The 18205-nt window shown below is 35.1% G+C and overlaps 1 protein-coding gene across 1 annotated transcript; it reads left to right on the top strand.

Moving 5' to 3' along the window:
* Positions 1-3994: 3994 nt before the first annotated feature.
* LOC121408326 (programmed cell death protein 6-like) lies at positions 3995-11052 on the top strand. The gene is made up of 5 exons (XM_041599753.1): positions 3995-4127; positions 6416-6477; positions 7862-8065; positions 9199-9308; positions 9760-11052. The coding sequence occupies exons 1-5, from the start codon at positions 4084-4086 to the stop codon at positions 9859-9861; spliced, it is 522 nt and encodes a 173-aa protein (XP_041455687.1). The 5' UTR covers positions 3995-4083; the 3' UTR covers positions 9862-11052.
* Positions 11053-18205: the final 7153 nt, after the last annotated feature.

Here is an 18205-nt window from a genome sequence, read left to right as displayed (position 1 = left end):
ATGCGTGGTGTTTATTTTTTCAGTTCTGGACGCGGGCCGCGCGTGCACTCGTTAAGGGTGTCAAAAACATCGATTTTTTTTTAAAAAAAAGATTGTTTTGAAAAACTGGTCAATGATCAAAAGTATTTTGGGTTTGTTTGTTTTTTTAAAGCTTTTTTTAAGACAAGCCAAATGTGTTTAGAGTATGTTTTTCTGCAAGCTTTTTCCCCGAGCACATTAATTCCTCCTTGTTTCTGAAAAGTGTTCGGGTTCTTCCCGATTGTAAGCAACGACCCTATAGGCTGGAAACGGGCCCCAGATTTAAGCTTTTCTTAATTGTCAAGTATATAGACAAAACTTGTTCATAGTGGTCATATTCTGGCGACAAATTGTATAGGGGCCAAATTGTTTAAATGAAGCCTGCGAAAAATTGTTTAGGGGGTTATTTTGCACACAGAGAAAAACTTTTGGAAATAATTTAGTCACGCATGCATGTGTACATCAATACATTTGACTAGCCCCCTCGGGCATTAAAAATATACGCTGTGTTTTTATTTTGTCCTGTTTACGGTAGGTATCCACCTCTATTACTATAATAGTCATAGAGGTGGATACCTCTGTGGGTAAAGTTGATATTAGCGGATTCGGTCCAGACTGGACTTACAGTCACAATCGTGGCAAAATATGGCTTTTTTGGGGGGTGTTCTCATTTAAGGCGTTGTTACATTCTCTTTGCGTTCTGTTATAGCTGCGAAAAGACCTTATTTTCCGCGTTTTTATTTTTGCGGATGCTGTCCACTAATGGCTGTGAACCCCCCCCCCCCCCATGCACTTTCAACCCAGCAAAACTATGCCAAATATTCGCAAATAAAAATGAAAAACACACACATTTAGGCCTACTGTATGATATAAAATGTGGACCGCTTGCATGGAAATTTCTGTTCTGGGAAAACGAGCTCCAAAATCATTGCAATATTCAAGATAGAGATTGTGTGTGTATTTGAGTTTTGTCATGAGATCAGACGTGTATCAATTAGATATGATTATATACATGTACGTCTGGGACCCAGGGGGGCACTTACATTGACGATCGAGTGGATACCATGCGCGACCCCAAAAACACGTAAAAAGGATGTCTTTTATACACGATAGGTTACGTACGTAACGTGATAAGGGTGTCAAAAACACAAAAATAATGAAAAAAGGGTATCTATTCGCTAGGAAAGCTACGTGTTTAGGGTCAAATTTGCGGGGGGTGATAAAACAAAATTAAAATGCGTTGTAAAGGATGTCCTTTTTGGCCCATCAATACTTTTTTAGAGTCCGATTTTTGCGAAGTTCGGAAGGTGGGGCCGTACACTAAACCACAATTAATGATGTGTAAAGGTAAAACCGACGATCGACGGGCGGCCGTGACATAACAATAAAATATCGCTATACTTGTTTAGGGGTTCATTTCAGGGAATATTTAACGTATCGTTTTGTTTCACTAGCGTACCCCCCTGACGAGCCACAACCCATGCAAAAGATGTATCCCTGCCCCCCCCCCCCCCCTGACGAGCTTGAAGAGTTTTTTTTTGCTTGTCAATTTTTTTTCTGGTACGAAATCCTTTATTTGTGATCAAAGACCTTTTTTTCGTTTTTGCTTGTCATTTTTTTTGGCGGAAGGTTTTGCCCCCCCCCCCCTGTGGAAAATCCTAGGTACGCCACTGTTGTTTTTTTTTTGCAATACTTGTTAAGGGTTTAGGCTTATATGTATAGGGTTTCACACGCCAATACATGTTTAGGGGTGCATTTTCAGAATCTAGAAAATACGTATTTAGGGTTCTTTTCGAGACCCCATGGTCGCGCATGGTATCCCCTCGTGAATGGAAGTGCCCCCCCCCCCAGAGGGGGTCTCCGAAAGACATGACAGGGCTCGAACCTTTGCATCAAATGGTAACCTCCCCCGGAGGGGCCACTTACATTGACGAGTGGATACCATGCGCGACCAAAAAAACACGTAAAAAGGATGTCTTTTTCACGATAGGGCACGTTACGTATGTAACGTGATAAGGTGTCAAAAACACAAAAATAATGAAAAAAGGGTATCTATTTCACTAGGAAAATAACGTGTTTAGGGTCGAATTTGCGGGGATGATAAAACAAAATTCAAATGTTTTATAAAGGATGTCCTTTTTGCCCCAACACTTCGTGTTTAGAGTCCGATTTGCGCGAGGTGTAGAAGATGGGGTCGTACTAAACCAAATAAGGTAAAGCCGACGACCGAAGGACCCGTAACAATAAAACATTCCTGTATCCCAGGACCAAAATCCAGTTGAAACCCATTAGAGAAAAACCAATTGAAAACCAGTTGCCAACTGGTTCCAGTTAAAACCAATTGGGCAACTGGAACCAGTTGGCTATTGGTTTCAATTGGTTTTCAATTGGTTCCAGTTGTTCCAATTTCCCTATTAAAACCAGTTGAATCCAATTGGAGGCAACTGGTTTCAATTGGTTCCAGTTGAAACCAATTGGAGGCAACTGGTTTTCAACTGGAACCAGTTGAAACCAATTGGTTTTCAACTGGATCCAATTGGAACTTCCAGTTGGAATGAACTTAATTAGTTACAAACTAATTAGCATTTGCACTAACTATTGCTCATGCCAACACAGAAGCAGTGTTATTTGTCTATTAATACCAATGTAAAGGGCATTGATAAAATACAGACTTTCATATGTTATGTTCATATTGGAGTTCTTAAAAATATGTATTTTTATTTGATATAATTTGGTAACAGTTAGTGGTGTACTAATTATTTTTTAATCTGTTTTAATTATAATCTATAACATTTATGAACATGGTTTTCACTGCTAAGTATTGGAAACACTTATCTGAAAAAAGTGTGGAACTTCAAATTGAAAAAAATTAAATAGATACATTGTAAATTATGATGAATCTCATAAAACATTAATCTGTGCACACTGGCAGAAAATATGCAAATTAACTGGTTTCAATTGGATCCAGTTGGGTAACTGGAAAATTTCCAATTGGTTTCCAATTGGAAATTTTCCAGTTACCCAACTGGATCCAGTTAGGATTTCCAGTTACCCAACTGGTTCCAGTTTTATTTCCAGTTACCCAACTGGTTCCAATTAGAATTCAGTTACCCATCTTTCCAGTTAGAAGTCATCTCCAGTTACCCAACTGGTTCCAGTTAGAAATCATTTCCAGTTGGAAGTCATTTCCAGTTACCCAACTGGTTCCAGTTAGGATTTCCAGTTGCCCAACTGGTTCCAGTTAGGATTTCCAGTTACCCAACTGGTTCCAGTTAGAAATCATTTCTAGTTGGAAGTCATTTCCAGTTACCCAACTGGTTCCAGTTAGGATTTCCAGTTGCCCAACTGGTTCCAGTTAGGATTTCCAGTTACCCAACTGGTTCCAGTTAGAAATCATTTCCAGTTGGAAGTCATTTCCATTTACCCAACTGGTTCCAGTTAGGATTTCCAGTTGCCCAACTGGTTCCAGTTAGGATTTCCAGTTGCCCAACTGGTTTCAACTGGAAATTGTTAAATTCCAGTTAAAACCAATTGAAACCAGTTGAAACCAATTGAAACCAATTGAAACCAGTTGGAAATCCAACTGGTTTCAATTGGATTTTGGTCCTGGGTACTCGTTTAGGGGTTCATTTCAGGGAATATTTGCCAAGAGCATATCGTTTTGTTTCCAATACTTGTTAAGGGTAGGGTTTCACACGCCAATACTTGTTAAGGGGTGTATTTTCAGAATATGGAAATTACGTGTTTAGGGTGCTTTTCGAGACCCCATGGTCGCGCATGGTATCCACTTGTGAATGGAAGTGGCCCCCCCGGGTAACTTCCCGACAGCTTGATTACAGGTGCACGCCACAACGCCCAAAGAAAAAAGAAATGTTTTATGACCCCACGAAATAGTGGGTGGGGCGCGGTCAGTCGCAGCATGCAGCAATCGGCGTACGCGTACGTGATATACCGTACCCGTGGTGCTGGCCGTATTGTAGCTTTTTTATCCATGATGTCATTTCATTCCAATTGCATTCACAATTGAATTGATATTTACGTTGCGGTTACAGACGGAGGGTAAAAATGGCAGTGCCTGACCAAAATTTCCTTTGGAATATTTTTCAGAAGTGAGTTGTACGATGTTTATGTCTGTTTGAATTTTTATGAAAGAATGTAAAGAGGTTTTATTGTGATTATTTCCCTCCAGTCTGTTTCAGTGTTGGAATTGGTCAATCTGCTGTCAAAAATTACATAGCCTAGGCCCACCTGTTCATATCCATGTTTGTTCGAAAACATCGCTTGTACTTGTAGGTTGTATGATGGGGGGGGGGCCTAAATTAAGCTATGCATTTTGTTTTCAAACGGTAAAAACTATGCAAATTTTAATATTTGAACAAATTATCTTTCATTAATTTGTGGCAAACATTCTAAAGTAGATCTAAAGACCATTAACCAAGAAGAAAACATTGCAAAACTTGCGTAATCATATTTTAAGAGTTGCATATGCACCCCCCCCACTAAAATTGAAAATAAAAACATGTAGAAGGTTCAGAATAATATATCTAGCCCTAATATAGAACTTATATGATGGGGAAGTGGAAATACATACCAAAATATGGCTTCCGTCAAATTTCGAGCAGGATCTAATCCGTGTATTGTCCGTAGACATTGGTTTATTTAGTCAGTAAAAGGTGTGTGAGTCAAGACTAGTCGAACTATGGGCTGATAATCGTTAAAATACCCTTTCCAGTATCAGCGCTTCTCGCTAGCATAGTGGGAAAGGTCTTGACTACAGTATAGATAATTCGAGGAGAGTTCGAGTCCCAACCAAGGTAAGCAATAGTAAAATAAGTGATAAAAAAATCTGAAGTGAACCGGAAGTCTCAACAATCTTTTGTTATTTTTAGTGGGGGTGCATAACTCTTTCCATATTTTCTTAATGCGAAAATCCCGCTGTTTAATCCGAACAGTAGAGGCGCACGGCCAATATGGGAGACTGTCTCCCATGACTATGACAGAGAGATTATCTCCAATATCAGAGACTGGTAAAGATTTCGGTTATCCAATTTCAGAGACAGTCTCCACTTTGGGAGACCAATTTCCTTTGTTTACATGTACATTTGCTACAAATTGATTAGCTTGGCCCAGCAAATAAATTTAAAATGTGATAAATAAGCAGATTCCTCATGAAAAATTACCTAATTTCCCTGTCTACATTAATACTTCACTGTCTATATTTGTTTTGATAAGGATTTTTGTTGTCATCCACTCTCAAAACAAATTGGTTTCTGTACCTCAGCTCAGTGAGACAAAATTTTGAGTGGACAAAATTACGCTTTTGTTGGTGGGTTTTTTTTTTGTTCTTTTGCAAAGCAAGTCTCCTATATGGGAGGAAAATTGGTTCCCATACAATCTCCCATATTGGAGAGAGTCTCCCATATTGGCTGTGTGCCTCTACTGCCGAACACCTCTTGATTTCGCCGCCCAATAGGGCCATCTGCACCATCCCGAGTTTTCAAATTAGCACGCTATTTCTGATCTGGCAAATTATCCCGATCTGAACAATCTCGAGATTACTCGTAATGGAGATGCAATTATCGTGCTAATTCGTAGGATTAATCTCGAGATTGCAATCCCCAGTCAACTTTGGATTATTTGCAAAATAGCACGCTATTTTACGAAGGTGCAGACGCACTCGGGATTATTTATTCACGGCGTCAGACCATAATGCATTGATGCCTCGCTCAAGCAGGAGTCGCTCTTCTTGCGATGGTGGAGACGGGGTTTCTTGGATCTCGAGATTAATTGCAAAGAGGGCCGTTCGTGCTAAAATCTCAAGATTGAGCAAACTCATGATGGTGCAGCACCGCCTGATGTAGAAGGGGTCCTAAAGCTATGCACTCAATTCATCATGCAAAAAAATAGTATTTCCTGTGCCTCAATTTCTAAAATATGTATTTCACCAAGACGACAGCATGCATATCGCAATGTCATTTTCATTGGTCTTTCTATTGCCATTTTGTGACTTTGGATTCTGGAACCAATTGATTTAAGGGGCTACAGCCTCTTTGTGATTAAACCAATCTCTCAATTATGAACATGTGCTTAGTAGAGATTATTGAAGCTAGCCTGTGTCAACATTTTGTTCATTTTGACTGAGTGGAATTTGTGTAGTGCACTTGTGAGGTTTGACAATTTTCTTTTGATACCCAGTTTAGTTAAATTTTTAGTAGGAGTATTGATACATGTATCTTGTCTGTCATGATTTTGTGAAACTGAATAATCAAGTAAATTTTCTTTGCATTTCACAAAATTGTAATAATTTTAAGGTTTTGAATATTACATTTAGACAAGTATGGTCACTGATTTTGCGAATTGTTAATGGTGAGGAGTTTGTGTTATTTTTTTTTAACAGGGTAGACACGGACCGCAGTGGCCATATATCAGCACAAGAACTACAGAAAGCATTATCAAATGGTATGTTTAAGTTGACGTAAATATACTGATGATAAAGCAAAGATCCTTATTCAGTGTTTAAAAATATTAGTTTTTCTTTTTTCTTCATGTATAATCTTTAAATGGGGGCGTCGTGATCTTGCTTAAGATTCTTGTCTTTCAAATCAGAGGGACATGGTTTCAATTCCCAGCCATGGAGTGTTTCCCTTTAGCAAGAAATGTTTCCACAATATGCTGCACTCTACCCAGGTGAGGTAAATAGGTACCCGACAAGATTAATTCCTTGAATGCACTGGGCGCTGAAAGGCAGCTGAGCATAAGTTGGGGTAATAATAATATATATGAGCTTTATACCTTGGAATAGATTATTTCTAGATAGATGGTGCTGTATATAAATGCCCCATATTACATGATGGCATTTGTTATCAAATGAAAATCAAAGAACTGTCTCACATTTACCTGCAATTTTTGTTGGGACCTTTTCCTTCCTCGCTACCTGTGACTGATAAAAAGGATAATTTTGATAATCAAATCTGTGAATGGGAATGTCTTCATTTGATGACATGAGATCATGAGTTGTTCAACATATTTATGCAGCATAGTATAGCATGTCCCACAAAAAAAATGTTAATTGCACTCTAGATGGGTATGATATTAAAATTACAATATCATATTTATTGTTTTACACCTGAAAATACTATTTATTTTCTACAACTAAATGAAATTTTATGTGATAACGTCCAATGATCACAATGATATGAGCAAGTTTTGTATTTTGAGTAGTATGTGTAGTCCGGTTTAACTCAGAACAAGGTTTATCTATTCAAGCGGTGCAAATTGTAGCTATTCACGTTCAGCCAAGGGCATAAATCTGCAGGATTTTCTTTTGTTCAGGATGACCTATTCATTCATCCCTCTCTGATGAATAAATGGGATCAACATGAGATCATGGATTAAAACAAAATGTTTTAATTCATTTCCTTGTAGTTATTCTTTATGATATATAATATATAGAGGCCTATAATCAATCAATTTTCAAGTTTGATTAAGAAAATCATGTTTGATTAAAAAATATGCCAATTTTCTTTGAACCTTTCACTTTCTTTTCAATTTAAATATCGGCCCACAATAAGCATGGGCCAGAATCTAAGAAAGGAAATAAAAAACAGGTTTTCTTGATTTTGGGCATCACCAGTAAGACAACACAAGACAAATTCCACCAACAATAAAAAGAACTCTCAAATGATAATACATTGAAGTAATAAAAACTCAGTATGAAATGATTTTTAATAATGAACATGCTTCTTGAAATTGTGGTGCAATTATCCAGCAGTCATAAATTATTTCATGGAAATGAGAACTGTCCTCACACGACAAAATCTCACTTATCTTTTTTTTTTGACAGGAACATGGACCCCTTTTAACCCTGAGACAATTCGTCTGATGATTACCATGTTTGATAGAGACCATTCAGGTACCATAACCTTCCAGGAGTTTGGTGCGCTGTGGAAGTACGTCACTGACTGGCAGAACACGTTCAAAAGCTATGACAGGGATGGCTCGGGAAGCATAGACATGAATGAACTTAAACAAGCCCTCACAACATTTGGTATGAAATTTCATTCATCCATTTCATGAGAATTTAAGAAATTCTATGAAAATTTAAACTCGGTGTTTCACTTTATTATACCAATTCATGAACCATACTCTTACTTGTCTATTGCCCACATTGCAATAGGAATGGGACAATAGGAAATGCTAGGAATGGAAATCTCCACTCCTACTTTCCCAAAGCCTAGTATATTTGTATACATTCTTTATAGAAAATACTTTTTCTTCACAATCAAGAAAAATTGGGCAAAATGAACAATAAAAATTGAAAAGAATACAAATACGTGTATTGAAAATCTTGCATACATTCGTAATTCCAAAGCTTAGTTATTCCGAAGGCTCAAATATTCCGAAGGTTCATTATTCCGAAGGTTCGTATTTCCGAAGGTTCGTAAGTCCGAAAAACAAAGTGAAGTTTATTATTCCGAAGGTTCGTTAGTCCGAAAACGTAATGATTAACGAACCTTATTTCGTTTTCGGATTAACGGACCTTAGGAACATCGAACCATATTTCGTTTTCGGATTATCGAACTTTCGGAATAATGCCACAAATGTTCGGATTAACAAACCCTTTTATGTTTTCGGATTAATGAACATCGAGGTATAGGCAATTTACTTGTTTCGGAATTACGAAGTGTAACCGAAAATCTTACCACCTTTGTATACATGTATGCCATTAGTGTACATAGAAGAACAATCTGTTTCAAATACATTGAGTTAAGTCAGATCAATGTTTTAAATGCATAAACACTCTTTTGGGGGTGATATTGACAGATCAAGTGCATAATCCCATACTTCAAAGACACATGCTACATGCTAAGAAGTTAATGATGCAGTCTTGTTCAGTGATGCTACTTGCAGGTCATTGAACTTTGGAATGCTAATAAGCTACTAGTACATGTATACTTTTAGGTATAAATATTATTTTCATGTTTATCGATTGAATAATATTCTCATAAAATATCAAAGTTTGGTCTCCTTTTTATTGATATTCTCCATATCATTTTAATCATAAAAAAGAACATATGCTTATTAAATCATGAATCAGATAAATCTTATTCATGATATACTCTTTATTGTTGGTACCATTATTATGTATCTAAACCTATTCAATTTGTGTTTTTCTTCTAGGATATCGGTTATCAGACAGGCTTTATCACTTACTGATTCGCAAGTTTGATCGGAGTGGGAAAGGATCAATAGCTTTTGATGATTTCATTCAATGCTGCTGTGTAATACAGGTTTGTTTACACTTGTACATTTTATAAATAACATTACATGCATTTGTGTGCGGGCAAGCCAGAATTTACTGACAGGGGTAATGAAATATTTGTGTTGAAAGCGCTTAGTGATATTACTTTTTTGAATGTGTAGTAGCACTGAGTTAGAGAAAATAATATTACCAGTGTAGTCAGTATTTGCATTCATAATTGATAATGAAAATTTTACTAACAAACACTGAAATACAAAAAATTTGTATAAGCAGTATATTGAAATGTACCGATACGTAAGCATCAGAATTCTGTATACAAAATTGTTGAATTCTGATGTACTCCATGATATGTAGTAAGGGAGATTGCATTTCCACAAATTTATCAGAGAAATTCTATAAAGATGTTCTATAAAGTAACATTGTATTGATTTTTATCCAAGAATTTCCCGATGCTTATTTTCTATCTCTTTCTCTTGTAGAGTTTGACCAATTCATTCCAGGCATTTGACACGAACAGGAACGGATGGATCACGATCAATTACGAACAATTCTTATCATTAGTGTTCAGCATTGGGAAGTAGATGATAGTAGCAGTACTTATTGATAGATCATGTTGAAGCTCTTCATCCTCTGCAGAGTAATTCTATATAGGCAAATGATAGATTCTTGATGCCATGTTAGTGAAGTGAATAGCAGTGACACACATTTATGATTTTGAAAATATATATTTTTTATGTACTAGGGCAGCCTCCTACCCAGCCCCCCCCCCAAGAAAATGATTTAGAATAAATGATTAACCAAATGAGTGGAAGTAATTTGTGAATTTAGAAATAACGCGATTCACAATGGGCAACCTTTTCCCAAGTGATAACGAAAAATTGAAAAGGAGAAAATGTATGGTAATGTACTATACCCCCTGATACACATGCGTCAGGTTTGGGTCCACCTTCACGCCTGCAATTTGGTGGTGGTACACATACGCCAGAAGTGGACTGAAGGCACCTTGGGATTATTAACCCCCTGATACACATGAGCCGGTCTCACGTTGTCTATTAACGTGACACATGTCACTTGACTTTTATGTCAACCTTTTCTATTGTTTGTTAGCTGTAACTATTGTTCGCTATATATATAGTTCAGTGGTCAAGCCGTCTTGAGTCCGAATACCGATCGCAGGATTGAAGGTGCATTCAAACCACTTCCAAAGGTGAACTCAGTCCGAGGCGGTGTCAGCACGGCAATCGAAAAGAGAGAGATGATACATATAAGTTGAGCAGCCTTCGACGCCGGCTTCACTCCACTTTCGGCATATATGTAACCCCGCCCTATGACATACCCCTTTACTTTATCTAAAAATACTTTTAGTTCATTTCCCATCCCTCAACAAAATACCAGGATACCAAATGGTCTCAGTAGGAGTATATTATACTGTTCATGGATAACTTATTCAAACTGGTATAAAGTATATTGCTTTAGAAGGAATGTCCAACACAACTTCTTGGGGTACTTTACAACTCATTATAGGCCAGTTCACAATTTTATTGAAGATGATATATTATAGAGTTTCAAAGGTAATTGTAACTGATTCTGCTATCATCACATTCACTTTTTTCCCATAAAATAAGAAACAGACCCAGTTTATTATTGTTGGGCACAATAATGTAATTGTGTAATAAATATAATCTTGTCTTTGGACTCTCATGCTTTTTAGCAGCATATTACAAAAGTTATTGGTGCATATTTAGGTAATTAACAGGGATTCATGTTACCCAGTATCTTAAAAAAAACCCATCATGATACAAGAAACTCATGAGATGCATATTTTGGTTAACGCATCTCCTTTTTCTTTTTTTTTTACTTGGTACTTGGTCATTAAATTCACATGTATGTATATATTTTTTGTATATCTGTATGTAGATTTTTTTCTTATTTTATTTTGTTTATTTTGTTGAAGTGACAAATGGTCATTTATATACACTCAGCAAAAAAAGTTCTTGGACACTTATAAAAGTTACCCGGTAATATATTCCATATAGATATTGGATAACTTTCTCTTCACTTTTAGAGTGATATTTGACTTTAACTTTGCTTTCATCGTTAAATGGATATTGTTGCCACATAAACTTTCACAACTGAAAGAATGGCTGATCGTTTTCTTGCAATTTTCTTTTACTGACATTGCTATTGTTTAATGCCTGTAACCAGCCATGCACTGACTGATCCATTTCTTGCAATTTTCTTTTACAGACATTGCTATTGTTTAAAGCATTTAACCACCCATGCATGACTGTTCACATAAAAATTTCATGTCATACTGGAGGAGAAATATTGTCTGGTCATGTTGACATACAATAATTTGCCTTTAATCAAATATCTATATGGAATATTTTAACTTTTATAAGTGTCCAAGAACTTTTTTGCTGAGTGTATAAAAGAGACAGGAAAGTCATTTTTTAAAGATACTAACATCCAGCACTTTGATTCTCAATTTTTTTTTTTTTCAAAATGACATGAGGATGATAATAGTGTGATCTGCCTTTATTTACTTTCATTGGCCCATAGAGGTAAGGTAGATAAACTAGATATCAGTCTGGCCTTGCTTTCCAAATTGGCAACAATCATTAATTTTCAATACATTTTTATACTAAAAAAAAAATAAAATATGGATATGAGTCATATTGACAACAATCATTAAATTTTCAGTACATTTTCATACTATGAAAAAAATCAAATATGGATGAGTCAAATTAATTGACAATGGCAAAATTATATTGAAAATCGGCTTAATTTGCTAAATTTACATTTTCAAACAGTGGTTTTAACAATTGCCAATGTAGAGTCAGAAAGAGCACTATAAACTGTACTGTAAATTAGTCTTTATCTTCAATCAGACATTGTTTCTATTCTTAATTGGATTCCATGTGTGGTTTTTAGCATTGCTAAAAAAGAGAAATTAAAAATTAAAAAAAATTGATTTAAGTTTCTCACATAGATAAAAATATGTTTTTTTCACTTGCATGTATAAGAGTATGCTGCATTGAATTCATCAGTACAATAATAACCGTGCATGAATGTAGTATATATATATTACATTGTGGCATAATTGTTATGCTGGAGAATGTCATTTTACTGCATAGTTTATTAAAATGTGACATACGTATACATGTAGTGTTACTTACTGATGTTCTGTATACAACATGCTTTTTTTATATATGCAAGAAGACATTGCCTTTATCCATTTCTCAATTTTCAATTTTAAGCGATATTGTAACATGTTACTAAGTATTGCTTTTAAATTTGAAGAGGAAATACATGTATCTTATAATTTACACATATGTTGTCTTTGGACTGCACCTATATATTCATTCAAACCAGATTATTGTATAAGATTTAAGTTGCATAAAACATGTAATTGATTAATTTCTAATCTGTAAGTGATTGTGTTGCCACACATGTTCTGTTAAACTAAAAAGTTGATCTTCGCATGTTTCCAGTTGTAACTGGTTTAAGTACTTTGAAATAACGTCATCTAGTTTTGTTATTGACTATTGTAATACTAATTTTTTGTCATTTTAGTTTGCCTGAAAATGTATACCTTATTCATGCTTATCAGTTCCTTGTGTACCTAGCTCTATCATGATTGAGTATGATATGCTAATATTATGCATCTATCTTTTTTTTTTACATTATTTGCATGATGTGCATGGTGTGAATAAACAGCATGAGGGCTACAATGGTATGTACAATACTCAAAATAATCTTGACATGTTCAGGAAATAAATTGTCTATTTATACTACTGATGAGATATTGGGATAATATGACTAATATTATGAGGATAATCTCAAATAATATTGTGTATGATATGGGCCTCCCTCCAAAACGAGGAATTCTATTTATAGATATTGGGTATTTTTCCAAGCAATGTTAATCCAACATATGCATTTTCTGTGTTGGTGATCACAAGTGTTGTCAGTTTTCAGCTAATATTTCATGATTTCACAAAGACAAGTTATTTCAATGTACTAGATTTAGATCTATGATAATAGGATGACAATTAATTTTGTTTTAAAGACTTTCTCATGAAACAATTGTTTGTTGAAACTACATTATCTTACCTTTTATGTATTTCTGCCTCTAAGTAGGTGATACTTGGGTTTATTTCCAATTCCTCTAATTCCAATTTGTCCAATTGCCAACTTGTCTACTATCATTTGGTCTACCATCAGCTCGTCCTATCACCACAAGGTCTACTTTCATTTAGTCTAATGCCATTCCGTGTTAATAACCAGTTGGTCCAATAGCCATTTAGTCCATATACCATTTGATCTAAATGAACTAAGTGCTAAATTGTGCAAAATGAATGAAAATGAAATGGATATGAGACGAAATTGCTATTAGACCAAATGGTTGTTCGACCAATTATTGATGGACGGAATGGCATTAGACTAAATAAAAGTAGACCATGTGAGTGGATGAGTTGGCAGAAGACAAATTGGCAATTTACCTATTTAATGTAGTTACATATCCTTGAAAAACAACTGATAATGCTACAGCTTATTTGTGTTTTTATCATATTGGACAGTCATCATTTATTTCCAGCATTAAAATAAATATTTCAAAGTGGTACTGGCAAATCAAGATAATTATTTTAATAGATCCATAAGACTTGGATTTCATAAGCAAAGCATTATAAAATTATCGAAACCTGATAAGAAATCGTGAGAAAGTAACATTTTGAAATTTGCATTGTGTCGTGGAATGGTGAAATTGAGTTGTACGCAAATCAGTGTTTGATGATCTCATTGTTTCTGAAGAACGGTTTATATATTTCAAATTTTCACTTAATTACACTATTTATTCAAATGACCCCTTTCACAAAGCTCAGCAATTGATCATAGAACAACTTTTTATGATTGATTGCATTGAAATCAATATACAATCCAGAAAAAAACAAATAGTTACAATTGATCCAATCAGTCGTAACTATGGAAATCCATCAGTGTCATTTTTTCTACAGGAAATTTGCAAAGTGTCCTTTTTAAACAAAGGAGAACACACCAAATTGAAATCAATGAAGTTATGGATATATTTATGTATCAAGAAATTTCTTGAACAAACATGCATTTTATATGTCGACTTTGCTGGCTTTCCATAGTTGCGATTGATCGAATCAATCTCAACTCTTTGTCAGATGGGCCCTTGGTGTATGGATTTAGTTGGTAAGCATGTGTTATGGGAGCTACTAGCCATAAAACATTTCAAACTTTGTAACCATGATTTTAGATGTATGTCTCTACAAGTATTCAAATGCAGTTATTTCATTCTGTCTGTTTTAATTCCTACGCTGCAGTTACATTTCCCTTCCGGTGTACGCACAGTGAGTTGAAAACAGCTGTTTTTGACTCGCTGTACGTACATCGTAAATGAAATGTGACTGCGCATTACTCAATCTATATCATTGTGATTTTTTGTGAATGGACTATTTATGAAAAGACATTATCCTCATATATATATTGCAGTTGAAGACATGGATTTATTCTTTCTAGGTCTTTCAAATTTCAAAACACATGATTTCATATTGAAGCCTGGTTTAATATTGTTTGTATAGGGAATGGTGAATCGTATAATTGTATCTCATGCATGAATTGTGATTTGAATATAATAAATACAAAGAATACTTTATTAATATATCAGAATAGCAAATTTCACTTTTTTGTCCATTACGAGAAGCTCGATCAGGATTATAAGACATATAAATGCCCCAAGGTAGGAATGAAGGAATATTGTACATAGTCTGGAAAATTCAATTAAAATCTTCATATGTCCAAAATGATAAAATCCCTTATCTACAAAACTAAATGTTGTTGCAGTAAATGTCAAGCTAACAAGGGTGCAGTTTACTTGGCTATAGAAGTTATCTTTGTTGGTCCAAACTGTAATATTTGTTTTAAAAAATATTTTATTCTTAGTCATTCTTAACTAAATGGCATACCAGTTGGGTGTTCATAAAGCTGCTGGGGGGGGTAGAGCATACCTCTAAAGTTCCAACTTTTTTGGGATGGGGGTAGAGGGTACCTCTAAAGTTCCAACTTTTGGGGAGGAGAAAATAAATGAAACTATTAAAGTGTTAAGGGAAACAATGATAGAGAGGAGATAGAAAGAGAGGGAGACATGATCGAGTCTAAGGTTAGAGAATGAACAGATATAAACGTAAAAAGAGAGAAAGAGAAATGCGACAAAAATGAGGGGGGATGCAAAAAAGGGAAACGCAATACAGAGATGAATGAAATAAATGAGCATGAAGCCCAAGTTTTCCAGGTGTATTTAAAGTTGTCTACATTCAAATTTATCAAGTTTTTAATTGCTTTCATGAATCATGCTTTTTCCCACTTCAGCTATTAAAGGACAAGTCCACCAAAAATTTGATTTGAATAAAAAGAGAAAAATTCAACAAGCATAACACTGAAAATTTCATCAAAATCGGATGTAAATTAGAAAGTTGACATTTTAAAGTTTCGCTTCATTTCACAAAACAGTTATATGCACATCTCAGTCAGTATGCAAATGAGGGAACTAATGACATCACTCACTATTTCTTTTGTATTTTATTATATGAAACATTTTGATTTTCTCGTCATTGTCATGTGAAATGAAGTTTCATTCCTCCCTTAAAACGTGGAATTCCATTATTTTAACATTTTGTACTTCAGGCAAGGAGGTCCTAATCATCAAATTTGTAGAAATTGAAATATTGTATAATTCAAACAATAAAAAACAAAAGAAATAGTGAGTGAGTGACGTCATCAACTCTCTCATTTGGACGTAACAGGCTCGTTCATATAACTATTTTGTTAAAAATAAGCGAAACTTTGAAATGTCATCTTTCTTATTTTACATCCGATTTTGATGAAATTTTCAGCATTGTGCTTGTCTGATTTTTCTCTATTGATTCAAATCAATTTTTTTCTGAGGTGGACTTGACCTTTAAAAACGTAAATAAAAATATGAACTCATCAGGCGATCCATATTACAATTATTTGTCAAGACGTTCATAAAAAAAACCACTTCACAAACATGTCACATTATAAAGATTATTTATTTACAAGTAATCATACCATATCTAGTGAAATTTTGAGTTAACAGAAAGAAATGACAGTGCTATTTTAACATGTACCAAATGGTATCCCCTATTCTATATCATTAAACATGTATCATGGTTAATTGAATATAATTCTATGCAAACAAAAATACAATAATGAAAAAGTATGTGTATGTGGTTAAGTGCTGGCAAAAATATAAGAGGGGCACATGTTGACTATTTTTGAAATAATTGATGATTATTATTCCAAATTTGTGTTACCCTATACACTGAATTTGATTATACTATGATATCTCAATTCTATTACACAGATCTTGGATGTTAAAAACTTGAAAATCATCTAAAGAGGTAAACTTTTGGTGAATACGGTACCTTACTGTATAAAAGCACTGAATCCACTATTAATCAAAGGCAACACTATTAAAAAGGCCTCTTTTGAGGAGAAGCACTAATGGAAATCTATGCAACTGAAATGATGGTGTGTTATATTACAATGTACTTGTATTACAGCTTCTAAATATATCATACAAATAATACATAGCAACAATATAGCTATACGATGGATGGTTTATTTTCTTCTAGTAGTATAACTCAATCACACATATTAATTGGGATATGGTAGAAAAAAATACATGTACATAACTTCAATCTTCCAAAACTTTGAAAAGTGAATGTTTCAAAATATCCAACAAAAAAAGCCATCACACATATACTGTAGATACATGGAGTATGATACATTTCACATTTACGGTATACCATCTGAAAACAGGTTCCATAAGACCGAGTGCTGATCATAAAGATGTGTACAATGTGAATACAGGTGAATCTGCCCAGTCAAATCTCTTGGGAGTTAAGACAACAGAAATATCTTTCACTTAAAGGAATTTCACTTAAAAAGGAAAGTCCACTTAAACAGGAAGTAAATACAGTGTACCATATTTTGCATAACCTGGGAGCTGTTTCACGAAGCCATTTAAAAGTTAAGCATGAACTCATGCACAACTGGTGACGAGTTCTTGCACTAGATGAGATGAATTCCTATCTAGCTGACTTTGTACCTAAGAACACGTTCCATAGTAATAATAGGCATATATAAAGCGCCATCTATCTAGAAATAATCTATTCCGAGGCGCATTGTTTATTATCGTTATTACCCTGGCTTTAGCTCGAGCTGCCTTTCAGCGCTCAGTGCATTCAAGGAATTAATCTTGCCGGGTACCCATTTGTTTTATTTGTGCATACCTTACCAACATAACACCACCCAGGTGGGTGTTTCATAAAGCTGTTCGTATTAACGACCGGTGATCCTTTCTTGAGCTGAATTATGTGCACCAAATTTTTAATAGGTGTTGATATAGCTCCTGAGAAAGAATCACCTGGGGGGTGTTTCACAAAGATTTAAGTATGACTTAGGTCGCACTTAAATGTCGACGCGTACATGATATGCAACGCGCAATCTTATTGATCAATATGCAGTAGTGCGCGTCCTCTTGGCATGATCTGACCAATGCTGTCATGCCTTTTATACTGCGCGCAACTAGACATTTAAGTGCGACTCTAAGTCATACTTAAATCTTTGTGAAACACCCCCCAGTAGTTTGTAAAGTCACTCGTAACTTACAAACAGCTTTATGAAACAACCACCGGGCATGAAAAATTCCTTCGACCTTTGCATGCTTAACTGTACAGTAGTTCATGTATCTGTCCGGACATTTGCTCTGCTTCATAACACTTCTCATACAATATCGGATAGATTCTGAGATTAATTTTTCACCACTAATGAAACATTGTTGCACCAACTGGATAAGGCTTTTTTGACATCAAG

This window comes from Lytechinus variegatus, chromosome 2 (assembly GCF_018143015.1).
Source record: "Lytechinus variegatus isolate NC3 chromosome 2, Lvar_3.0, whole genome shotgun sequence".
Taxonomy (NCBI): domain Eukaryota; kingdom Metazoa; phylum Echinodermata; class Echinoidea; order Temnopleuroida; family Toxopneustidae; genus Lytechinus; species Lytechinus variegatus.
This window is presented reverse-complemented; position numbering and strand designations above follow the sequence as displayed.